Source organism: Hipposideros armiger, unplaced genomic scaffold (genome assembly GCF_001890085.2).
Source record: "Hipposideros armiger isolate ML-2016 unplaced genomic scaffold, ASM189008v1 scaffold_163, whole genome shotgun sequence".
Taxonomy (NCBI): Eukaryota; Metazoa; Chordata; class Mammalia; order Chiroptera; family Hipposideridae; genus Hipposideros; species Hipposideros armiger.
This window is the reverse complement of record NW_017731513.1, coordinates 1,988,843-2,015,647: the sequence shown is the minus strand read 5'-3', so window position 1 is coordinate 2,015,647 and position 26,805 is coordinate 1,988,843. Positions and strand designations below refer to the sequence as shown.

The window sequence follows — 26,805 nt, the reverse complement described above, 5'->3', positions numbered from 1 at the left end:
TGCCGTTCCCACAATAAGCCTCCCCGACGGCGATGCACCCACTGATCTCTTACGTCCCTTTGGGATAAATGCTTTATTTTATTTGCTAGGCGTTGTGCTTAGAGTGCTGCCTTTTTGAGGGGATCTGTTTCCTGGAGATATCACAACATGCTCCCCTCGTGTTTCCCATGTTAAGACGACGGTATATTCGATATCGATTTCTTTTGGTGAAACTCCTATAATCGCCGTTTATTTTCATAAAGAACGTAACTCCCCTGCATTTTGGTGTGGGCGTGTGTCAGGCCCTGGGGAGAGCTGCAGCTTCAGGGCTCCACCATTTAGGTGAATAGAGCAGGTGGGGAGCGGAAGTTGTGCTGAATGCATGGCTGCCGCCATTCTATGCCCGAGGCACAATCGGACCCACAGGCCACTGCACTTCAGGGACTCTCAGAGCCTGCAGAAGGCCGAGACGAGGGGCAGCAGGGAGCGGCGTGAGCTGAGCCTATGACTGTGCCTTTAAAACCGATGCATAGAAGGTAAACCCAGAAAGGATCTGCTCTCTGGTAAAGACTGTTTATCCCAGATACACTGAGTTTGGGGTTACTTTTAAAATCTAACCATAAATGACTCTGAAATGTGGCTGTAATCACGACTGGGATGTGAGCTTAGCTCCACCGTCTCTCTCATTATCCTCCCCAATTGCTCTTTCCTGGCAAAGAGCAAAAAAAAGTCATGAGAGTCTTAAAGACAGGGCTAAACCTACAAAGATCATCTGATTTCATCTGTATGTGGATTGACGTGAATCATTGTAAATATGGGAGAATATTCTTTGCATGAGCGAGTAGTTACCTGCCTTTGAAGACATGGAGTGACAGTTGTGTAGACCAGTTGCATGGAATTTGTACCCAAAGTGTCGTGACAGAACAATGCGGCTGGCCTGTGAGGATGCTCTCATCCCAGCTGTTGCCGCTGGTCATTTCCAGGAAAAGGCATTTTCGAGGTTACACATGCCGTTAAGCTTACCTTCCGGCATGGGGTCAGCGGGGTCAGAGTGTGGGAAAAGCACCATCCTTTGATCTGGGAAGCTGAGTTCCTTGAGGGCAGGGTGGTCTTACTTGTGACTGTATCTAGTGCTACAGTGCCTTGTAAACCGCGAGCTGGCAACCGTTGTTTTGTTTTGTTTTTTCAATTAGCATTTGTAGGTATGTTAGAAAGATCCAGAACAACCACTGAAGTTATATTAAATAACCTAAACTACCGATATAAGTTAAAAAGAGATAAAACACTTACGTAATCTCTGCCCTTGTAGAGGAAATGAAGTTCACAGATGCACTGTAGACCTACGTTCATCGCCATAACCATGGTTCAGCCGTGAGGTTGGTCTGAATGGATGTGTGCTTGTTTTGCAGGTTTGGTTACAGAAGTACGGCTACCTGCCCCCAACGGACCCCAGGATGTCGGTGCTGCGCTCGGCGGAGGCCATGCAGTCCGCCCTGGCCGCCATGCAACACTTCTACGGCATCAACATGACAGGGAAGGTGGACAGGGACACCATCGAGTGAGTAACGGCCCCACTCTTTCTCTTTTGGTCCCTGGTCCAGACCCTGCAGCCTAACACTTTAGCGGACCCCGGCACGCACAAACGGAGTAGCTGGTGTCGGGCTGTTGTTCGCAGTCTCACCTATTTAAAACTCCACTCCTTGTAGTGTCACCTTAATCACCTGACTTCAACAGCACACGTTCAAAATGGGAAAGAAAGTGGGAATAGTGTGAGTCAAAGTACATGTACAGCTGCCGCCACTGCAAGAGCGACAGTCAGGGACATGCTGGAGCGGGCCGTGGGGCTGGGGACACAGACTGTGCATAAGTGATGTCACATCAGTTGCTTCAGTTCATTCAGCCAAAGTAGAAATACACGAAGGGACCCGGGAAGCAGTTCACTCAGCTGTTTTGTGGGGAGAGGGTGACAAGAGAGCTAGGCGCCAGCATGCTAGCATCCCACTAGTGACCGTCCTCGAAATGCCTAAATCAAAGGGGTTTTCACTGAAAAGTCTCTGCTTTCAATTTTTTATTAACAAAGGGTTTGTTTTTACTCTTTAATAATGTTTGTTACTTTATTGATTGAGCCATCCCATTGTTCCTTTATTTATTCAACCAGTAACTCTTTCCTGGGCCTTTTATCTGTGAAAGGGGCTGATGCAGCCTCAGAGGACGGTCTCTTTGAAGCCACTGGGAGTTAACTGCGTAGCTAGACAGAGTCACAAATCACTTCACCACCGGCCGGGGCTCAGCCCGGGAACAGCAGTATTGTTTGGGCGGCAGGGGAGGAAGTGATTCATTCTCCCAGAGCCGGGATCGTTTGTGGTTATTGAGTTCTTGATACAAAGTAAATCTGCTCCATCATTTAATGTGATGGTCATACATCAACTCTCCACAATAGGGGAGAGACGGGTACATTTTTCTCTGTACGTTTTCAAGTAAAGAACCTGAGAGTCGAAGACTCAGTGAGGTTCAGGGTAACTGTAGAGCCCACCTTCTCACATTCGGTCGGGGAGCTTCCCACTGCACCATGCTGTGTGTCTCAACAAAAGACACATTTATTTCTCTTTTTAAACCTTAAGTACCTGAGGCGTTTGGGCTCAGACATACAGAATTAATCCTGACATCTTAAACTGATTTAGTGTATAATTTTAAATCGATATTTTACCTTCTGATACGGTGGACGTTAGCCATGCTATTTCTGGTTCCTCGAGACAGGAAAGCATGAGAAAGGCTTGAAGATTAAACGTGAAAGCAATTTGAAAAAATATATACATTACTGCTCCGGCATTTTTAGAGCTTCATAAACGTTACCTTTGGTCTACATGTAGGAAAATAGACTCGAGAATTAATGCATTCTGCAAGAATGAGGAACTTGTTGTTGGTACTGGGAATAGAATGTGGGTATTTCCAACTGGCTGCTCTCTAATCATTGCGATTCTCTCTTCGTGGTGTAGCATCAAGCTTCCAACTTAACTCCTAATACACCTGTTCTAACTAAACACAGCCTCAGTTAACATGCCCAGGCTCCAGCATCCCTGCATTTGGTGGCCGTGTGTAGACGGCTCCATGTCCCAGCGTCTCACACAGCCCACTGCATAGCCTCGCTGTTCCCACCACAGAGCTGTCACCTTCTAGTCGGCGTTCTCCGAAACTATGGCACAGTGTTCAAAATACAGCACACTGAGACCTTGGGAAACAAATCCAATTTTTGTTGAAAATCTGCTTACCACTAGATAATAAAATTAAGGAGGTGGTGTCCTGTAGAAGGTGACATCTGTGTTCGCCCCAGCTCTGAGAGTGCCTGCTGGTCATTGGAAGGTCTCAGGATGGATGGGTTTGATTTCTTCAGAGAGCGAGGAAAAGGTCTTCACCAGGAGAGGATGGAGGAAGAGGTGTGTGGGATTAGCTGGGGCCCTTCCGGTGCAAAGGGGCCTGCACCGCCCGTGGTCGCAGGGTGCAGCGAAGGATGCGTCCCTGGCTCACGGAGACGCAGGTCCAGACCAGGAGCAACGCCTGTGTCGGCGTGTCGGAGTTAAGGCAGTATGTCTGTGAATTACAACCGTGCAGATGGCCTTCTATTCAAAACCGGCCTGTGCGGGGGCTTGTTTTGTTTTTGCTGGGTTTTGTTTATTTTACAAAATGTTGTTGTGGTTCAATCTTTGGGATTGGAAATACATCTTTCCCTTTAAACCCTGTTACACCTGTGGTTATTTCTAGCAGGATGTGCTGAGGCCTTGCTTAGCCTCATTGCCTCCCTTTGCCCAGCCTGCCATGCCTCCTCTGTCCTCCCTGCCGTTGACACTGTCACTCACCTCAGAGCCCCCGCCGCTTCCTTGGCCTCCTGCCTGCTTTCCCCCATGTGGCCGCAGTCTTGTGGTTTTGCTGCTCAGGATATTCAGCTGGAAGAGTGTACTGGTTTTGCAAGTAAACGCCTACGATCACGCCACCTAAGCAGTTGTCTGTGCTTCTGGATCTCAGATGGACATGTGCTGACACTCCGTGCAGAGCGGGCACTCTGCTACTGCACGGAGTCAGGAATTCTTACCTGAGCCTTCACATAAGCCTCGGGCTACAATCACAGCCCTGCCATTACTCCTCTGTGTTCAAGGCATGTCTGAGGATTCATGTTCAGATTCTACAAACTTTTATCTAATTTTAGACTCTTGTCAAGATAAGTTGTTTTTAAATTAAATAATGAAACCCTCCTTTGGCACACAGACACTTGGTACATTCAATCTATAATTCTTGCGTAATTAAAAGTAGCAATTGTGGTAATCTGTATATCATGTTGAAGAAATTGACCATTTTCAAGCAACAAAAATGTAGGTAATGCCTTAAATGATACATTATATTGCTTTCATATTAATGAGCATTGGTGTTGGCAAGGCAGTAATAAAAACGTATCCCCCCAACCCCACGTGAGCTCATTATCATATATTGCAATAGTTCTTCTAAATTATGGGTTTGTTAGCTAATTTCTGGAAGCAAGCTCACTTAATAAGGGGAGCAATTTATGTTATGTATAAAAAAGATGTTTTTAACAAAGAGAGTAAAAGATAGCAAGGTGATAATGAAAACGAGTCTAATATTTTTTCGTAATGTTAACAGTATTTATAAATTTTAGTTTATCTTTTATGTGTGTACAGTGTCAGAGTTGAAGAATGCTTTATGGAATATTGTTCGTAAGATCTTTCTTTTTGATATCTCTTCACATATAATATGTACACACACACACACATACACATACACACGTGCATGCGTGCACATGGATACAAATATTTTGGATGATTTGAGTAATTGTATTTAATTTATTCAAACCATGCCCAGAAATTTGCTAATTAAATTAAGACTGAATAAGTGTTTTTTTGTTTTTTGTTTTTGTTTTTTTTTTCCAAAGAATTCTTATGAAACTATACTGGTATTTGGACTCCTAATTTTAGAATTAAATATGTATAGATACACTACAAGCTTTTGGGCTTAATTATCAATATGTTTCATGACTTTTAGTCTTTTGTCTAATTTCTGATGTTAAGACTCTTGTCTTTCCATGCAGATATAAAAGATTCGTCAGTGAGGTTCTTGCTCTTTACATACCTTGAGCATCCCTGTGGTCCTGGGACACGGTGATGTTACAGGATGGGCCAGTCCTCATTTGGTAGCTACAGAGGGATGGTTGACAGCTAGATGAGCAGGAGTGAGGTGCGCCTTCTGGCAGGCGGAAGGTGGAGGCTCCAAGACCAGCCAGCACTCCCTGAGCTGTCACTCGTGGTGCAGGTCATGGCGGCTGCTTAGATGTACTCTAAGTGCTTTCGCTTTGCGGCTCTGTGAGGAACCCTGTGCCCATGCGGGCAGCTCACGGGTGATAGAAAAAGAACCCGGGGACCAGAGTGGACTGTCACCCTACCCACAGATGAGCCCAAGTGACTTTCGCTTTTAAAAATCCCTGGAACTGCCGGACTTAGCTCTATGAATCAAACAAAACCTAAAGAATTTTGAAGTGCTAAAAGTAAGGATTTTAAAAAAGATCTATCTAGAAGCTCTCTTGGGAACAACTCTAAATAGCAGACATCACACTCACCTTTCCTTAGAATTTGGAAAAGTCTGGAGGGTGAAACCTGTTTCATACATTAAACTGAGGAACCTGTTTCTTAGATGACAGATTCCTAAGGCACAGGACAGATTTGTGTGAGTGCTTTCTATTCTCCTGGTAAAGGTGGGGGTGTGTACACAGGGCCGCTGAGCAGTCCAACTCCAGGCGATAGCACCCCACTGTGCTCTGGTGAGTCCTGACGTGGGCAGCCCCCCCTCAGGGCACCGGGTGTGTGGGTGGTGTGGGTGACAGTCTGTAGACACCTCGGGGTCGTGCGGTGGGTGGCCCTGTGTGTGTGACACAAAGGCCCAACTCATTTAAAAAAAGAGTTTTATTGAAACCAGTGCCGCTGTTTGATGCATAGTGGCTCGTAGCTTTTCTGCCAACTTGTTTAGTAGCTCGTGGCTACCTTACTTACAGAAAGCAGGATTGTGTATCTGTTGGTACTTTTGTTAACAAAACACCAGGAATATCCTTGTTTTGAAGAACAGAGTGCTTTATGTTAACATGAAGGTCAAGTTGAGCTGAAGCTGTTGATATGTCAGTAACTCCTGCAGCTGTGGCCTGATGTTTGTGAAATGATAGTTGGTACTCTAATTATACGTTAATAACAGCAGCTGCTATCTGCCGGGCACTGTCATATCAAAGTGCCCCCACATGCCCGTTCGAGCGCAGAGCTGGAAAGAGCTGCGAAGGCTGCATGGACCGTGAGGGATAGTGGGGAGATGAGTGTGCAGAGAAGGCTTGCACACTCAGCTCATCACCTCCTAGTCCTCACTGGGGACTTCACAGGCACTAGCCCTGGGCTCTCTGGCCAGCCGGACGGCCAGTGCAAGATAGAGACAGACACACCCAAGCCAGCACCCCAGGACAGCGCGCTGTGTCGGGATGGCAAACTGCCTGTGTGAGCTACACAGTGAAGGGTGGTCAGGATTCTCACCGTGGCCCAGGAGGAGAAGGTCTTCCAGACACAACAGAACCCACTGCCGACAAGGAAGACAGAGGCCTGGTGCTGGCAGCCCAACTGGAGGACGGGGTGCCTTGCTCATACGCCTGAACCCGTCTTTCTGTAAAAGCATTTGTGCTGGGAACGTGTGGAGGACACGTCTGCGTTTTGGGAAAAATCGTCTTTCGGCGTGAGAAGGCAGGCGTTGGTGAGAGAGAGCGAGCAGAGAAGCTCTGCAGGCAGAAGCGGTTGTGTGATGACTATTGGATGCGAGGGGAGAGCAGTGGAGGGCGGCACTTGGGTACCTGGCTTGGGCATCGGAAGGGTGAGGTAGGCATCAGAGCAGTCGGCGCAAGTTGGGGGCAAGATAGGCCTCATCGTGTGTTTATGACATGCAGAATTGGAAATGACGCCAGGATCTCCAGATGGAGCTGAGAGAGCCCTTAGCATTATACCATCACTGTTTTCATCACATGTGTCTGACCTGCGGCTCGAACTCATCAAGGCCTCTTGCCTTGCTTACCTTTTTATCCACATTTGTTTAAAAAAAAAATCTCTTAGCATGTTATATAAGTTTGAAATATTGTAGGATGAGTGGACCTGGATGGAATGAGTAAATAAATGAACAGATAATTGGAGCGAAGCCCCAGAAATGCATAAGGGACTGAACAGGAATGCCTCCAGCACAGGAGTCTCACACTCACCTGCACACCTGTCCTCTGCGTGGCTGGGAAAGGTTACGGGACCCAACATGGAAACGTACAGTAATGCACCTACGTTTTCAGCTACTGCCTTCACCTGTTAATTTTGTGGATTACTGACATACCTTGAGAGAACGTAGTCTTATTGGGACTGTATTTTATTCTGATAGGAGCTAATGCTGTTGTGTCAGATTCCATCCCACTATCCACTGCAGAGTTATTTCTCTTCCTAGAGTGTTTCCTTAAACATTTCCCTCAGCTAAATATAAGTGTAATCACATCCCACATCACGTACATTTGATCATGGTTAACAAGCATATATTGTTTATTCTCCCAGCACTTTTAGTGAGATAAAGTGTAAGTACCTGCCTTAGGAATATTACAATTTTGTTGATGTCATTAAAGAAAACCCGTATATAAAAACCGCAGAAACCGTCATGAGCCCACCGTTAGTGCCTGGTGTTTGCGATTAGAGTCAGAGCTGTGTGGAATGCTCACAACACATAATAGAAAGAATGACTGTTCCTCTCCACCTCCTCACTGGGGTTCTTTTTATGCCAGGGATGTACAAGACACCGGGAGTTTCACACCCCCCCCCACCCTGACTGTTTTCCAGTTGAGTGAAGTGGTTTCAGGGTGCCTGGGGGTGGTAGTTAAAACTCAGAGGTCTCAGCCTCGCCTCCCAAGTTCAGGCCCATAGGCCGGTCGTCTCCTATGAGGTGGCACTTACAAGACACCTGATGGAGTTTTAATAAATGCAAAGAGTGACTTTCTGAGGCAGCTCTACAATGCATTGTAAACAGGTAGATTTGTTAGCTCTGATAACTGCAGTGTCTACACTGCACTGGGGCAGAATGAAAACCAGAGAATCTCAGTGCTTATTGGAAAAGTACCATCTTTCTTAAAAAATAACTGTCATGAGTTCTTTGTTGCATGAAGTTATTCTTATGTTTATAAGAGCTGAATTGCTGATTTATCCATGCATCACATAAACTGTTTTATTTCTTTTTACAAAACAGACATCTTTAGAAAGTCATCTCCACAGCCAGCTCTACTCCACTTAAAGAGTTTAGAAATCGTTAAGTATTTGGTGAAATACAGCAAAAATCGATTCTTTTCTTATTTCCACTTTCTGAAGCATGTTGCACCATAAAGAGTCTGCATTAGCTTTGCAACTGTTAAATTAAATGGGATATTGAACGGGAAAGCCATTTTATGAGTCACTATAAAGAAAATCTACTCAAAGTCATAAAAATCTTTCTCCTTAGATGAGAAGCAGGAATATGTAGAAAACATGACAATGCTCAAAGGAGACTCTAGACAAGAAGTTAGACAACTGTATTTGTATTCACAATTAATAAATCAATAAGAGAAGGATGTTAATTTCCTAATGCAGATATGTTAAACCTTGTATTATGCTGAACCTCAGAAAAAAATTGTCTTAAGCATTGAATTCGGAAGCTGCTACTTGGAAACCAGAGTAAAGATCACAGTGGGAGGAAGATCAAGGCGCAGAAAGCACATAGCACTGAAACAGAAGGCCCTTGTGTGCAGGCAGGGAGAGGGCAGCACGCACCTTCATGACGCTTCAGGTTGTAGAATAGATTTTAAAAACGGCTGCATGTTAAAGCTAGAGGAGCCCTTCGTGATCGTTTATTTTAAATTAATCATTTTATGAGACTCAGTCCACAGTTAGCTAAAAGTACATTAGAGAAACAATAGCTAAAGGATCTGAGTTGTGAACTAGTGATTCTTGATCATCCAGGAAAACAAGGTGCTTTCTACTTAGTTCAGACTGCAACAAAACGGATGGTTTTCTCCTGTATGTTTTCCCGTTTCACTATCACTGGCACAGATTCACAGCTCGGTCGACTTCCTTTTGGACTGAATGATTACGGTTGCTGATCGGTAACTGTTAACACTGCTTTTGCAGCTGGATGAAGAAGCCTCGGTGCGGCGTGCCCGACCAGACCAGAGGGAGCTCCAAGTTTAATATCCGTCGAAAGCGGTACGCGTTGACGGGGCAGAAGTGGCAACACAAGCACATCACCTACAGGTATGAGCCGACGGCGAGTGACCAGCTTTCCTTTTCCTCACAGCCACGTATTTGGAGGTTTGGCTTGGCATCTTAGGCACGTTGACTGTATGGTGACATATACCAGTGTGGTGCTAACACAGGGAACTTCACGCTGCGATAGAGAACGAGAATAATTGTCCATTTGGGGGCCTGGTACACTTCCCTGGGAGCACTCGGTCCCTGGGGGCACCAGACCTTCCAGCTTCTGCGAATGAATGCCGGTGCTGGGGGTCTGACAGATGAGGATTCTAGCACAAGTATTGCATTCTACGAAGCAGAGTCAAATATATCAGGTAAATAATTGCCATTTAAACAGCATGTCTTTGAATCCTTATATAACGGTTAGTGTCAGTGTGATTGCTAATCATATGGCAGATTACGGTTAGCTTAGCATGAAACTGCCAGTCTGTCTTCAGAGCGACTTTACTATTTTGGACGCGAGTTCCTGGGGCTCCACATCCGCCAGCACTCGGTGGTGTCACCTTCTGGGTGTCACCCTTTTGAGAGGCGTGCTGTGGGCCGCGTTGTTTTGGTTTGCATCTCCCTGATGATGTCATGCTGAGCATTCCCCTGATGATGTCATGCTGAGCAGTCCCCCTGATGATGTCATCCCGAGCAATCCCCCTGATGATGTCATGCTGAGCATTCCCCCTGATGACATCATGCCGAGCATATCAGCATGTGCTTATTTGCCATCGGTGTGTCTTTCTTGGTGAGGTGTCAGTGAAGGACTTTGAAGGAAAGATAAAGTGTTCTGTAATATCAGTGAGATTGAGTCGATTGATGGAGGTGGTCAGTTCCACTATGTCCTGACCTGTTTTCTGTACACAGGGTTGTCAGTTACTAAGAGGGGTGTTCATCTCCCTAAAAGGGTTTTCATCTGTTTCTTCGGCAGTTCTGTCAGTTTTTGCCTCGTATGTTTTGCTGTTCTGTTGTTAGGCACACACACGTGAAGGTTTGCTGTGTCGTGTAGAAAAATCAGCACCTTGATCATGATGCAATGACCACCTTTCCCTGGTACTTTTCCTGGCTCTGACGTCAGCTCTGTTGAAATTAATACAGTTACTACAGCTTTCTTTTGCTCTGTGTTGGATGGCATGTCTCTCTTCACCCCTTTATGTTTAATCTTATCAGTGTCTTTATGTGTAAAGTGGGTTTCTAGTAGACAACATGTAGTTGGTTCTTGCTTTTTAATCCACTCCTTTCCTGGGTGTATTCTCGTGACTCACACTTAGAGATGAGTGATATAGTTGAATTAATATCTGCCATATCTGAAATTCTCTACTGCCTATTGCTGCTGCACATTGTTTTTTTGTTTGTTTGTTTTTTGTGTTCCCTTTTTTCTGCCTTCTATGGTTTTAAATGAGCATTTTATATATTTCCATTTGCTATTTGTGTATCAGTTATACTCTTTTAAAAATTAGTTTAGTGGTGCTCCAGAGTTGTAAATATACATTTCCGGCTAGTATAAGTGTACTTTCCAATAACACTGTGCTGCCCACAGAAAATACACGTTCCTAATCACAGTATACGCCTCGCTTCTCTCTCTTGCCCCTTGTAACCTGTTATTTCTTCACTTATCCATCAGCTACACCCACCCAGCAATGTGTCGTTGTGACTGTTATTTTGAGCAGGTATCTGTTAGATAAATTAAAATGATAAAGAATTTTATTTTCCCTTTATTTCTTCCTTCCCTAATGGTCTTCCTTTCTTTAAATAGATGTGAATTTCTGACCTGTAGATGTCTTCTTCTTTCTAAACTTCTTTCAAAATTTCATGCAAGGCGGGTCTACTGGCAACAAATTCCCTGAGCCTCCCTCCTTCCCTCCCTCCCTCCCTCCCTCCCTTCCTTCCATCCTTCCATCCTTCCTTCCCTCCCTCCCTTCCTTCCTTCCTTCCTTCCTTCCTTCCTTCCTTCCTTCTTCCTTCCTAATACAGTCCATTTTCTCCTTCCGTTTTTTTTTTTTTTAGCTGAGCCATCCTGCCACCTGTTGGCAGCTCAGCGGCTGCTCAGCTTGGGCAGGGACTCGAACCGCTGTTGCTCAGAGCTCGCACTCTTGAGCGAGCTCTTAACCAACTGAGCTGCTCTGCTGGCCCTTCTCCTTCCCCTTTAAAGGGTGTTTTCACTGGACACAGAGTTGAGCAGGAAGAGAGAAACTGTTAAGAGCCATTCTGCTCAGAACCAATCTTACTGCCATGTGTGCTGTGTCCCTATACTGACATTGTTGCAGCCAGCTTTGAATCTTCAGGTGATGAGGTGTCTGTCCCCGAAACGCCTGTCATCGGTGAGCACATCATGTGGCTCAGAGCCCGGATTTCGAGTAAGAAAGATCTGTGCTTGAGTCCTGGCTCTGATACCTGCCACCTGTGAAACCGAGGTGAAGTGACGCAATCTTCTGTCTCGGTTTCTCTGTGTGCAGAGTGAGTATGGCAATAATACCTCCGTCCTAAAGGTCTGGAGAAAGTTATCAGAAGATGGGAACAAAACAGAACTTGGCACAGTGCGTGAAGCAGTGCTTAGTAAAAGCCAGCTGCCAGCTTTACTTCTGTTAACTTACCAGATCAAACTGCAGAAGTTGCTGAGTGTATTCTGACAGGGTTAGACAAAGTTAGGAGTGACAGCTGAGGATATCATGTTTTAAAGTTAATATACAGAGGGCGCCAAAAAATGTGTACACATTTTAAGAAAGGAAAAACCTGTATTAAAATTGTAATACTCAATATATACTGAAAACAAAAGATGAATACAAGTCGTGTGTACACATTTTTTGGCACCCCTGGTATACACAAGGTGTTAAGTTGCCTTGTGTACAGTTAATACGGTATCAGCATTTGCTACTACCTTTTTATTATTTTATGATCAATTTTGCCTCTTGGGTAGTTAGGTGTTCTTGAATTAATGATTCCATGCAGCCTATGTGACAGCACGGGCGATGCGCAGATGAGTTGCGCAGGCGCTGCCCCCGTGGAGCCCGGGGTGGGAGACAGCAGAGCAGGCCCTGTGCATTCCTTCCAGGTGATGCCCTCGGAGCTCGAGCCTGCGTTATTGTCTCCTTGTCAAGCTCTCCGGAGCCTGGGGGAGTGCCCACTAGGTATTATGCTCTCAGGAAAGAGTTGTTGAGTAAACTGGTGAATTCTTAGTAGGCTTTGATTACACTTTATTTAAGACAATTATGGGCACTTAATGAGCCACATCATTTTTATCAATTATATCTTTATTCCCCAAATATACTAGTATTGTATAAAACAGACTTAGCCTAAGTTCCTTTTCTCTATAAAATCTAAACTCCAACATAGTATTTTATGTAATAAATGACCAATGGATACACCTGTAAATTGCCAGATGCATCTATTTTTAGCACTATTATGTTAATGAGCATTCATAATGAATCAGTGTGATAATATTATGTTCGATTATATTATGTTAATTAGTATTGGTTTTCCCAGTAAATTCAGCCGTTAGCTAAGCCTGATTTTAAGTGATTGCTCTGTGACTACCAAGGTCACACTGGAAGTTGTCATTTTACTTGGAAAGTTACACAGAGGAGGGACTTAGAAGTCGCTGAGGGATCATCTGTCCTGCCCACAAACGTTTCCCATTTTCTCTCTGAACCCATGAGCTCACTGAACCTGGTCATCCCGTTCACTTCAAAAAGAACTCACATGTTGTGTCCAGAGGAAAGACACTGTTGAAATCAGGCGCAGAGTAATAGAGACTTCGGTCGGTCTGGCCTGGACAGCTGGCCTCTTGGGAAATAGCTGAGCAGTTACTTTACGGTTCTTAGGGGGGCTCCCCGGTCAGTGTCTAGTCGGGCACCGTTTCTTGTATCTGAGGGAAAAGAGGTGAAATCGCATCAACTATGCAAACAAAATACCAGTACAAGTCAATTAGCTCTATTAATTTTAAACTTCATTTAATTTATTTTATGACGGGGGTTTTTTTGCAAATATATATTAATAATTTTGCACGTCATGTATTAGAATTATTAAGACTCACAGTCTTACCTTCCTGTTGATGTGACAGGGCTTCTCTGTGCCTTTTCAGGTACTGGGAAACACAGCAGGCCTCTCAGTGGCATGCAGCTTTCCAAGTCGGGCTTTGTGGGCACCCAGCTCAGGGCTCTGACTCTGAAGTGCACCCATGTGCCACGTATTTCTGAAAACATTGCACTTACCACCGTTAAAAACATTGTGGGAGCTAATGAGTCCATAGCCCTGAAAAACATAGTGACGTGTCTTTAAATCCACATTTATTGCTCTCTATTATATTATACCTCTCCGTTTTTCTCAGAACCATTAAGTGCATGTAAATAACACTAATATGATGTCATTTCTTTTCTCTGTCGCACGATGGTCCTTTATTGGAAGACAAAGCGATTCCTCCATGAACATTGTGTGTGACCCCGGATGCCCTCGGCAGTGCCCTCAGCACACGCACCGAGACTTGTTCCCTGGGTTTCCGGGACTGCCCTCTACTGCTCGCCACTGTCTCCTGTTGCTTGAACTTCTGAGATGTCTTTTTGCTCCATTCTTGTGCCCTTGGTCATTTTTTGTCAGAAACAGTGGCTTTGTGGGCTGGGGTGAGGCCAGGCCACTTCCCTGTTCCCAGTGCCTGTGGGCTTTTAGGAGTGGCCTGTCCCTGCCAGCGCTCCCCCTCCGTGGCACTGCCCTGACTGCGCTGAGCTGTCCGTTCTCCAGCCGTCAGGTCCACACGGCTGCTCACTGTACCTCAGGCTGGGTGCTTGGTGCCAGGCGTGTGACACCTTTTGTCACTGAGACCCCCTGTACTATTTAGTCACCTCACCTCCTCTCCCCTCACTCATGCCATCTGTAGGTGTCTTCTGTTCTTCTTCTTCATCATTTTTCTCTCATCACTAAAATACGTATGTTCTATAGGAGCCTGAGTGACAGCTCCGTCTCTGGCACCTGCAACACCCACTTCGTGGTACATCTTTCAAGTCATGTGTCACAAGGATACTTGTCCACTAACGAGGGATTCTGAGATCCCGTAGGGCGGTAAGGAAAGAAAAGACTACTAGAAAAATTACTTGAGACAAAATTCAAAGTGACACCATTAATCTGTGTGCCTTTTCAGTCATCAGACAGGCGAGCTGGATACTAACATGCTAGATGAAGGTCTGTAATGCCTCCATGAAGGAGATGACCCTTCTCGGAGTTTAGGGCATCACGCTGAATGGGAGGGCAAGTTAAAAAAAAAATAAAATAAAAACAGCAACAAAACATTGCATAACGTTCGCCCTGAGCAGGAATGAATTCTTTCTCTCTCTACATCCTTAGGCTCAGATAAAAAAATATGGTGTCTTCCTTAGCACTAGTTTTCTCTCATAGCCCATGTCCGACCATCAGTACATCTTGGCATGTGTACCCCCAAGATATCAATAGATCCCAAATCCAACCATTTCTCAGTGTCTCCCCTGGCACCCCTCTGGTCCAAACACTACCACCTCTCACTTGAAGCTTTGCAGGTGTTCCCTGTGGGTCTGCCTGTTTAAACAATGGACCCACGTCAGTGCATTTTTCACACAGTGGCTCCGTCATTTACTTAACGGTTCGTCATGGGTCACTTCTCAGCATGATACTCTGTTCTTGGCCTCTCGCTTAGAACAGAAGCCAGACTGCTTCCCGTGGCCCAGGGGCCAGATCATCTGGTGCTCTGCCCCTTTCTGGCCCCTTGTCTGCACGCTTGTCCGTGCTTCCTGCCCAGAGCACACGCTATTCCTTCTGCTCACCAGCGTGTCTCCACGTCAGGGCCTTCACTTGCGGCCTTCTCTACCACTCCATTTCTGTGTGGTCTGCTTCCTCATTTTCTTTCTATACAGTGAGTGATATTCACCATTGTACAGTCAGTGTAAATATGTTGTAGAATATGCAGTAGCACGTAGTGAAAACTTTCTCTGGATGTGTGTATGGTCTAGCTCAGAATTTAAGACAATGATCCTTGAGTCAAAATGTCTGGGTCGAAAAACCAGAGCTGCGCCACTCTAATTTTCTCTAAATCTCAGCTTTCTTTGTAAACTAGTATCAGTACCCGTCTCATCGGGTTACCGGAGCCATTAAATAAGATGCTGTGAAATGCTCGCCTGGCTCATAGTTACGCCCAAGGCCGTCGTTACTGTGGTAACGTGATTCCTGCTGAACGGTCGTGATTATCTTGACATAGTTACAATTGGTTCAAAACACAATCTGCAGGTTATTTTTTCCACTGGAGAATATATCTTAAATATTTTTTCATGCTGCTTGGTGCCTTGAAAAGGCAAAGCTGATCTTGAGTTCCGTATATGATCTGACACGCACCCGAGATATCAAAGTTTAGCTATTGCTCCATCACTGGGCACCATCTGGCTCCCACTTCTCCTTTACTGCTGTGCTGCAATAAATGCTCACATGGGTAGCATGCCTCCTCTGTGTACTAGGATACTTCTTTCATGCACATTCATGGGTTCATCGATGTAAGGTTGTTGGTTGAAGGGCTCTGAAATTTTTTGATGCCTCTTAGGAAAGCTCATGGCTTTCCACGAAAATGCTATGAACTTATTCCACCACAATACAAAATACATGTATGTATTTGTTTCGTTTATGTGCAATTTAGAAAAACATATAAAACGTGAAAAAAGTGAAATATCTGATTAATACTAAATAGACAAAATATTTATAAATTTTATCCATTTGTTATTGACATCAACACAAACTAAATAATAATGTCCAAGTTACTTCTTTTAAGTTTATAAAATTATAAAATCTTTGCATTAAAAAGGTATTTATTCACATTGCTTATTTTATCCAGAATGAATTAAGTGTGTACTAAGAAAAAAATAGAACATCAAAAACTGAAAATAATTGACATTTTCTTTAAAACCTAAGAAATAACTTTTTGTATGTTGAACTGGTGGTATTCATAGATACATAAGGACATTGTTTGGAAGTGACTGTTACAACCAGAAGGAAATTGAACGTTGTATTTCTTCTCGGAAGTGCTGCCCCAGCCTGACCACTGGGAAAGCTGCCTTTCCGGCCTGTTCAGGGGCCCAGGGCCTGATGGGTGGGCTGACCCCTGGCCCCCCACTCTGTAGAGGCTTCATTGACAGCCCGGCAGGGGCGTGTCGCCTGCTGACCCTGTGCAGCCAAGTCCAGCTCTAGAAACACAAGGCATTAAGTTCTCTCCTATTTAACATGGCCGTTTTTCTAACATTTCACTCACCTGAGCAGATCGGAATCATAATAAGTCAGATTACATATAACGAAGCCATGTGGGTCATTCTTTTCTCTGAATTTCAGTATAAAGAACGTAACTCCCAAAGTCGGAGACCCTGAGACCCGGAAAGCTATCCGCCGAGCCTTCGACGTGTGGCAGAATGTGACCCCTCTGACCTTCGAAGAGGTCCCCTATAGCGAGCTGGAGAGCGGCAAGCGGGACGTGGACATAACCATCATTTTCGCCTCTGGTTTCCATGGAGACAGCTCGCCCTTTGACGGAGAAGGGGGGTTTTTGGCCCACGCCTACTTCCCAGGACCCGGGATCGGGGGAGACACGCACTTTGACTCGGATGAGCCCTGGACACTTGGGAACCCCAATCATGACGGTAAGTGCACAGTTTTTCTCGCTGTGAGTACTTCTCCTTTTATTTTTATTGCTGAGTACCCAATAATTTACTAATTTACAGACAAGGTTTTGATTCTAAATTTGTTTTTAAAATGATAAAACAATATATGCGCTCTTAATAACATTTCAGAACAAAAATTTGTATGGGTCATTAGACAATACTGGTTTTTCGTGTGGTCTTTGGATTAGAGATGAGAGCTCTGCATGGTATTCTGTAAATACTCTGAGATGGGTTTTGTTTTCTATACAGTGTCACTTACAAGACCCCATAGCATTTAAGGTGTGGGACATGCGTTGAGCACATATCGCTGTTTTTCTACACTTGACTCCCGCATTTGCACTTGACAGTTGACCCTGATCGGTGTATGTGGCCCCTCCGCTTTTCTGTAATCCGCCGTCTCGTCAACAGGGTGGCCCCTTCTCTTTCACCTTATCCCTTCCTTTGGCCTCTCAATCTAATTCAACCAACTAATGTATTGTTTTGTATTATATCTTCATTTTTATCAAAAGCCAGTTTCTCACCAATCTATTTCAACACATGGATCAGCTTTCTAATACTTATAATTATCCTGATATGCAAAAATAATGTAAAAATAAGAAACTTGATGATTAAAAGAAGTTATTGAATTAAGAAGCATGTGTTTCTTCCTACACAACAATCCATACTTCAGTTTTATGTTTAAAAAAATATTGACAGAATTATAGGATCCTAGAATTAGAAGGTTCCTAAGCAGCCAGCTCCAAGAATCTTGTAGTCAAGGCTTAGATATTTTTCTTTCTCACCATAGTGGAATGTTGTTGAAAATAAAAGCGGGCATTGCTTTAATGACAGCTAATCAATGAATAACACTGATCATTCCTCCAGCCATCAGATTAAGCTTCGTTAGTTCATTAGAAGGTTTAGTTAGTTGGCTTAGTGTAATAGCCATGCATGCATTTATTTATTTATCTATTTATTTATTTATTATTTTTGTTAGCTGAGCCATCCTGCCACCTGTTAGCAGCTCAGCAGCAGCTCACCTCGGGCCGGGAATCGAACCGCTGTTGTTCAGAGCTCACACTCTTGAGCGAGTTCTTAACCAACTGAGCCACTGAGCCGGCCCCAGCCATGCATTTTTAGAACACGTGGCCTTCAAACACCAGATAGAATGACTTAGGTTGAGTTAAACTTAAAAATAACATCAAATTTCAAAGTAAGAAAATATAAATAACTATTCATGTTTTCCAAAAGAAAAGAAAATACTAGCATTAAACAAAACGATGGTTTGAATTGTTATCGATAGGTGTACTGGCTACAATATTAAACTGTGGTTTCGTTTTGAAGAGCTGGTTTGGAGACTAGCAGATGCGCGGGGAGATGTCACCACTGCGGAACGCGCAGCAAGCGCTTCGCGGTCACAGCCCTGCGTGCGGCCCCTGCGCGGATCGTTGGCCCAGGACCGCACCGTGTGCTGGCACTCGTGAGGCCTCCTGTTCAGGCCTGAGTAACCCACTCCACCAGGGCAGCTAATCATGAAATACCCAATTCACGATAGGCAGCTGTTGCTGGTTTGACACATAAATTGTGTAAAATAAAATGCGCTGGTTTTATTTTTATCAGAACCCCCCAGCATTGCAGTGGAGTAGTCCCGACTCCTCAGTTGTTGGAGGTATTTTGACCCTGGGGGGGACGTGTGCATTCTAAATTATGAGAAAAGCAGCACTCACAATGGTGGGGCTGTGCTGACATGGGCTCAGCCGATTTGCTTCCAAGGAAAAGACTTTCTTCCAAAATTCCACACTGAGAAAATTGTATTTCATTCCAATAACGGAGCTAATTGTTAAGGCTTCCTGAAAACCTGTAGCTTTGGAGTTGTGTTCATTTGACTTTATGGCCTCATTTAAAATTATGTTTTAAATCCTCCATGAAGGAGATGGTGCCTATCAAATGGCCTATATTTCTTCCTAAAATATTGAAATCTTCAAGAAAGCTGCCGAAATCCTTTAGAAGTATCTTCTCTTAGCTGGTTTTGCTAGGCCTCTGCCAGTACTTTTTGGAAATAAACAAGAAGTCTTCAGAACAAATCTGTAGGGGCATTGGAGGTGACATGGGATGAGGATATTTGCGCTGATTTGAGCGGGACGGTATCCAGGATGCGTGTGCGTGTTTTGTAGGACTGAGAAGTTTCCCAGGGAATCTACCTGTGGAGAAGCATCAGAGTCCCGAGCTGCCAGGGTGCAGGGAACCCGGGGAATGACAGCTGCTGACGCTAAGGCATTCGATTGCCCCACTTACACTGTAGACGTATCATAATTTCTGTACTTCTGTCCGTAGTCCTATTATTAACAAGGCTTCATTTAGAGGAAAATGTTTCTGTGCTGGTCAAATAAGAACGCGTTCCCTCTGAGCTTAAAGGAAATGACTCTGCAAAGTAACAGCCTTTCGGTTCTGTGGGGAGTGAGGGAGAAGCTAAGTGTTCCAGGCGTAACCCGTGAAGATATACTGAATTGAAATTCAGACTTTTAACTGGCAAGCAGGGCACCTGGGGGGCGCCATGCGGAGTATCGATCATTTATCAGAAGAATGGCCTCTAGCTTTGCTTGTGCTGGTGAATGTGGGGAGAATTAGTGTGTTTGTGTATCCCACATCCTGACTGTGGTGAGATGGCCTTTCTGTGTCACAGATACACAAGGCGCAGTTCTGACATCTTCATTGAGGAACTTTTCCTTCATTGAAGTCCTCCGATGCCCCCAGGCTTACTCACCTGAACTGTTTTCTTTGTCTCCTACTCACTGCTCTTAGCACCTACAGCACAGAGCTGCCTGAAAATTGAGCAAAAATGCAAATGAAAGAGCCTCTTGATAAGTTCCCGGCTCATTTTCCACAGTATATCCCTCAGCTAATGAAGGCAGTTTGAATTCCATCTACCTCAAATGAGATAAGCAGTGCCTTAGGCTGCCAGCAACCTTCATCCCCACCCCCCTACCTTCCAGTCAGTTTGCTCAGAACCCTGACACTTTTGGAGAGCTCAATTTAAAGCCTGTTAAGTACTTTACACAATAGTTACATTAAAATAAGTGCACACGTGCACACACACCCCTAATAAAAGTGCCCTTTTTAAAAGTGTTTCTTTCCCTCCCCCTCCCACCCCATGGAGTGGAAAAGTGAAACATGTACAGAGAAACCCTAAGTAGAAAGTGTCCCTGTGACACGGTTTTTGAAAAGCGAGCATTCCCTGAGTGCGCTGGAAAATTTAACTCTAGCAAAATGTTAAGATTCTTTTTGAGCCTCATTATCATAGCGTTTCCTTGGCTACGGCATAGAGTTTAAATGGCACTATCAGTATAAACACAAACTTGTCACAAAGATTCTTTCTGATCAGACAAGTATCTGTCACAGTACTAGGATTTCAAATTGATCAACTCTAAGCAAAAAGGTTACCTGTGACAATGAATAAAACTGACACGGAAACACCTAGAGGCATGTCTGATGTTACCACGTCGATGCAATTTTATTAACAAACAGAATGCATTGCTTTTGCTCTGTTTGTAGGCAGAAAGGTCACTGTCTAAAGTAAGATGGTGAGCAGGGCTGTGATGGCCGTCTGTCTAGAAACCGGGAGGAAATGCTGATATAAATTTCACCTGAGACATCAAAACGCTTCACTCTAATGCCTCACTGTGATAGTTAGGTTTGTGTGTCAGTTTGACTGGGCCGAGGGATGCCCAGAGTTGTTCAGTGTCTCTGGGAGTGTCTGTGAGGGTGTTTCTGGATGAGGTGAGCATTTGAATCAGTAGACCGAGTACAGAAGCCCCCTCCCCCACGTGGAGGGGCGTCCTCCAGTCCCTTGAGGCCCACACAGAAGACGATAGATGGCAGGGGAGCTGTCCGCCTCAGCTGAGATGCGCACCCTTATCCAGGACTCACACCAGCAGCCACCAGGCTCTCAGGCCCTCGGACTTTCACTGGATGATCTGCGCGACTCTCCTGGGGCTTCATACTGTGGGATTCTCAGCCCCCGTCTCCCGTGAGCGCACTGCCATGGCAAATCTCCTCTTATGTATCCCTTTTTATGTATCCCATTGATTCTGTGTCTCTGGAGAATCCTTACAATTATTAGACATGAAATGGTCAAATTCTGTGTCCTAGCCCACTCATTCTTTGACTAAACTTAGTTTAAGTTAAATGTCTTCATGATGTGATGCTTGACAATGGACATGTGGATGTGGATGGGGTAGTCACCTTTTTGTAAGAGAGATTTGTCGTCGGTGGGCTCGTACAGTCCACGCCTGCCCCCAGAGCGCTGGCTCCTGTCACCTCCCGACCTGTCCTGCGCTATAATATATATATATAACATTGCTCAGGTGCCTGCTGCAATTGGACTTTGATTTTTCAGGACAGGAAAAGTTGGATGCCAAAAGGATGTTTTCTAAGGGGCCTAGGAGTGCTCCGGTCTGTGGGAGGATTTTTGTACATCAGTGTCCTGTGCTTCTGGAAGCTGAGGGGAGGACTGCAGAGGGTGGGCAGCCAAGGCCCTTTGCCCATCCTTGAAACAGGGCACTTGTGGAGCTCTGAAATTCTGAAACTATTAACTCTCATATCACACCATGTTTTACCACAACTGGGGAGCTCTCTCTCAAAAGAGTGTGTCTTTCGAAACGACGACAGAGGTTTCTCGTTTGTCTACTTGTTTTTATGAACTCGGCTTCCTCCCATCCCTCCTGGAATGAGGTTCGTGTCACTGAGGTGACTTCATTGCACTGAGCTGGCGACCCGAGGTTCAGTAGCCCTGGCTTTCCCTAAACCCTGATGACGTGGCTTCATGTGGTGGCTGTGCAGTGCCCACGTGGGTATTTTTGATGATTAGATCCCTGTGTGCCCGTAGGCCATAGAAGATGAACTGGTGTCATCACAATCACAGCGTTACTTCATTGTATCAGGGTAACGAAGTATATGGAGGGGTCGTGAACATTAAAGCGCATGTAATGTAGATCTCTTGATAAATGAAACAGATAAAACCAGTACTTTCTGTGGCTTAACACAGTATAATTTTGTTTCCTGCATGTGTGGTGGGGCAGGGGGACAGTGCATTCCCTGTCAGAGGGTCGCGGAGGTGCAGCCATCACCAGCGTATGATTTCCAGACCTGTCCCAGGTGTCGATGTCCAGACAGCAGCTGGGAGACCACGATGGGTTTGCTCACGAGGGGGGTGGGGGTCACGTGCCAGGCCCGCCAGAGGAAATGACATCCCTCCGCAGCTCGTGCTAACTGGCTCTCAGTCCCATGCTGCACCGCGTTACAGGGGATGCTGGAGAACGGTGACGGGTGTGACCAGCGGCTGGCCAGTGGCTGCCACACTGACGTGCTGGGAAGTGAAACGATGCTAGTTTGGCATTGGATACGCTCTGGATCGGTGCACGAGGGGCTGGACATAGTCTGCCTGATACAGATACTAACCTACAGGCTATTATTTTGCTTCTGATTTAGTCTGTGTAGGAATGTTCTTTCTAAATCATCTTCATCTAGGTTATTTATCATTAAATCTAGATGGTCACCCACAAGGTAAAATGATGTGGAATTTTCAAGGTTAGTCATGAGATTATCAATGTAGAAAATAGATTTCTTTAAGTTTTTTAAAAATCCAGTTGGTTGGAATTAATAATTTGATAGTTTTATTGCCTAAATTATGAAGGCTAATAATGAATTTCTACCTTCACTTTGTGCATTTTTTAATTTGTTGCAGAATTATAACCATACCATTACGAAAACTGGCATACTACCCTTTTACTTAATTTCCTTACAATTTAAAAAAACAAAATGATCCACTAGTTATTCCCAAATTTAGTTAACTTTCTTCTTCATTTGAAATTACATGTTGCCCCGACTTACTTCCTCCCTAGTCTGCTGATTCCGTATCAGAGCAGCCCCAGAAATGGTGGTTTCACCCACCGTGGAAATTGTCGCTAGGCGCTGATTTAATGCCTTGGAGAGCAAGACTGTGGGCTTAGGGGAGGGCCCACCTCTGCTAGGCGAGTGTTGTGAGCAATGGAATTGGACCTCAGATCAGGGACCACCAGCCAGCTCTCCAAGCTACCACTGAAAGGCTGTTTGAGTAGCATGCAAGAGAGAAGTAGGGACATTAAGAGGTAATGAGAAATCCTCTCTGCTGGTTATCATCAGGTCCAGTTACATAAAGAAGAAAACAGTAAAGAATGAATAACATTAGGAGCCAAACTTAACTGAACATTTAGCATGTCCCAGATGCTATCTGAATTCTCTTTGTATACATAATTCATTTATTTCTCACAACAACCTTATAAAGTAGAAAGTGTAATTGCTTCCATTTTGCAAGGGAACTGAGGCACAGAAAGTTTGGTAGCTTGCCCAAGTTATCTGGATAGGAACAACAGAATGATACCCTTAAACCAGCGGTTCTCAACCTGTGGGTTGTGACCCCTTTGGGTGTCGAAAGACCCTTTCACAGGGGTCGCCTAAGACCATCGGAAAACAAAAAGATACTTACATTACGATTCATAACAGTAGCAAAATTACAGTTATAGAGTAGCAACGAAAATAATTTTATGGTTGGGGGTCACCACAACGTGAGGAACTGTATTAAGGGGTTGCGGCATTAGGAAGGTTGAGAACCGCTGCCTTAAACGGATCCTAAACAATCAGGGAGAAGGGTTATTAGTTGGAGACTCAAGAGAAAAGATTATGACTGAAAATATTTTATCAAGTGTGAACCAGAAAAACGATATTGGAGACATCCCGGAATGCCCAGAAAGGCTCTCTATGGAGCAGGAAATGAAAACCTTTTATTACTGTAAAAGCAAAATCTGTCAGGTGGAAGAAAACCGTGGTAAACGTTTTCAGAAAAGCATGAAAACATAAAATGATGTGAAGTTCAAGGATATTTATAGAAGACCTGGGAGATAGCTCCAGCTGAAGAATTATAGGTTGTCCCAACAAGGAAACAGTAGAAAAATTAAAGCAACAGAATTAAGCAAATGAGGAATAGCAACACTGCCTTGTTCTAAAGACAGTGCCATGCATTCAAAAGGAGACATCACATTCATTGTAAATTAACAAAATCAGATCCATAAATAGAAGTACACCCTTGCTGTTACATGCCCCTGAGTGGGCTCTCCTTCCTGGGGGCCCTGGGTGAGCTGCCTCATCAAGGTAAAAAAGATAAACACTGAGAAAGAAGATTTTCAAAACAGACAGATGGAAAAGACACCTGACCTACAGCTGGATTAGAAGAAACTTTACCCAAACAACAAAGAAATCCAGAAGACAATGCAGTATTTTTAAATGTAAGAGAAAATAGCTGTCAACCGAGAATTGCCCAGCAAAACTATCTATTATCCAAGGGTTAGGATAACCCTTTTAACAAGTGTAAAAGGCTTTCTAAGAATGTAGTACTGGTTGAAAGCAAAGAACCCTAGAAGAAGAATCCTAGATGAAAGGAAGAATTTTGATCAAAGAAATTAATAAATATTCTATTTATAAAATAATGTATAATCTGTACAATTAAAAAGACAGAAGAAGCTTATTAAACAACAATAACATGTAAACCAGAGAAGGAGAGAATAGAATTAAGATATTCTAAAACTCTTATATTGTTTAAGAGTAAAGGTAAGAAATAAATCTTATATTTCTAGTTAAGTGGGCATAGTAGATATTTAAGGGTAACCAATAAAAAATAAATTTTAAGGGGGAACATTTTTCCAAAACAATAGTGGGGAAAACAGTAGAAGAAAACAAAAGTAAATTTAAAATGGCAACAGAAAAACCTACAGATTTTGAAAGCAAGAAAAGAAAAATAATTGTATAAAACAGAACAAATTAAAAAATCAGAATGTAATAATTTTTAAATTCCAAACGTAGCAGTAACCTCGGTGAATGTAAATAGACTAAACTTTCCAGTTACAAAGCAAAGTTCTTAAATAAATAAAATCTCGGTGTCTGCAGTTTATAATAACACCCAAAATGTTACAGCGAGTGTCAGTGAGTGTCAGTGTAAATCAGAAAGGACCCTGACACATGGGGGATACAAATATAACTTGGTCAGACCATGGGGAGAGAGTTGGGCAGAAACCTAGTAAAACTGAACATTTCCATTTGCTATGATTCAGAAATTCCGTATCTAGATCCATGGATCATCTAAACCAAGTCTGGCCCTTGTGTGCCCGGAGAATGTTTCCACATCAGCAGTGCTCATCACAGCAGAGAAAGAAGAACCTGCATGTCTGTTAGCAGAGCTGACATGTACTTCCTGCTTATTTATTTACAAAACGGGATATTCCATGGCAGGAACATGGAGTTACTATCACTTCAAGCAACAACAGGTGGTTCTTAGAGAAAATGAGGGAGCAGGACCAACTCCAGAAGACTGGAAACATCATGTCGTGTGTTCTCCAACTCGGAAGTGTGTGAAAAACACAGGCATACACGTGTCCTCAAAGCAGGGGACAGGTGTCACAATCTGAAGGACAGTGACTAGCCTGAGGGCCAGCGTGGGATGTGAATGAGATGGTGGATTTCGGGCTATGTCAGTATTATGCTTCATTATTGACTTGTATGTTAGGTATATTGTTTTACATGTATCAGATAGTAGAGATTAGAATTACATAATTAGAAGAGGGTCTTGCAAACAGCATAGAACCCCCAAATGCTATTTCATGTTAATCAAATTGTACCAATCACACTGAAGTTTTCATGCAAAAAAAAACCACGTGAATTGAGAATTAAAAGAAAAGTATAATTCTGACAGAAATAGGAAGAGGGGACTATTAAGGCAAAAAAACGGTGTGGGGAGACTCATGGAGTAGAAACCGAGAAGGGCCCGACCTGAGGGACAGACCTGTGCTGGGCAGGTCGCTGCCTGCAGAGACCTGGCCTCTCTCAGTCCCTGGGCCACACTGTAACTTTCAAAGGGCACATCCTTTTGTCTTCTCTGGAGCTTCAAGTTCCTCCCTGTTAAGATATGCAAAATGTGTTTCTTAATTTCTTCAAACATAGAATGTGTTTTAGCAGACAGTATTTTTATCCATTTTCTTTTTTAAAGTTTTTGATGTGAAATAATTGGTTTTCTGAGTTCTTGTAGGCAGCAGTGCTTTCTAATCAAAATGTTATGAAATGCACTCAGTAAGGTTATTAAGATTTTTGAAAAAATATAAAAATATTATGAAGAACGTAGTTGCATATTCAGTATCTTACACAAAATTAATTCAGTAGGATCGCATTCATACCAAACAGTGGAAACCAGATTAATTTTACCTTCCTGCTTTCCCATGATTGAATACATTACAATTTGAGTTTAACTAAGGCACATGGAGCTGTTGTGGAGCTTTTAAGGTATGTCCCCAGGTTCTTCACACTGTCCCTGCGTACCACCGTGCAGCTGACTCCCCTCCTGACAGTACACGCCCTTTAGTGACTCAGGGCTAATACATGAGCCCCAAGGGGCGATGTGAAGTCACACAGAGGGTGTGGCTTCTGCTGGGAGCTGGTCTCTCTCTCTCTCTCCCCTCCCCTCCCCTCCCCTCTCCTCTCCTCTCTCTCCTTTCTCTCTCTCTCTCCTTTGTCTCCACCCCCCGCCCCTTATGATGGCATTTATCCTGCCTGGACATGCAGTGGACTATAGATTCTTACTGTGTGTCCCTAAAGCTCATGCAGACTCAGTTCCTGGGCAGATATTAAAGGAAATGACACTCCTTTGTAAAGGAAATGACACGCCTTTTGGCCTCAGCACTGTTTCTCTTTTCATTCTGCCCTAAGATTATAGTAATGTCTTTAACCCCGGTTAGGTGTATTCAAGATGTGTGTGTACATGTGTGTGTGTGTGTGTGTGTGTGTGTGTG

At 44.1% G+C, this 26,805-nt stretch overlaps 1 protein-coding gene across 8 annotated transcripts in view; it reads left to right on the top strand.

Annotated features, from left to right (window-relative positions):
* MMP16 (matrix metallopeptidase 16) overlaps positions 1–26,805 on the top strand; it is a 451,752-nt gene that overhangs the window by 369,585 nt on the left and 55,362 nt on the right. For all 8 annotated transcript variants that reach the window (XM_019651641.1, XM_019651642.1, XM_019651638.1 and 5 more), the window contains 3 exons: positions 1,389–1,537; positions 9,192–9,314; positions 16,632–16,936. In XM_019651641.1, the coding sequence (XP_019507186.1) occupies positions 1,389–1,537; positions 9,192–9,314; positions 16,632–16,936 (577 nt within the window). The remainder of the gene's footprint in view (positions 1–1,388; positions 1,538–9,191; positions 9,315–16,631; positions 16,937–26,805) is intronic.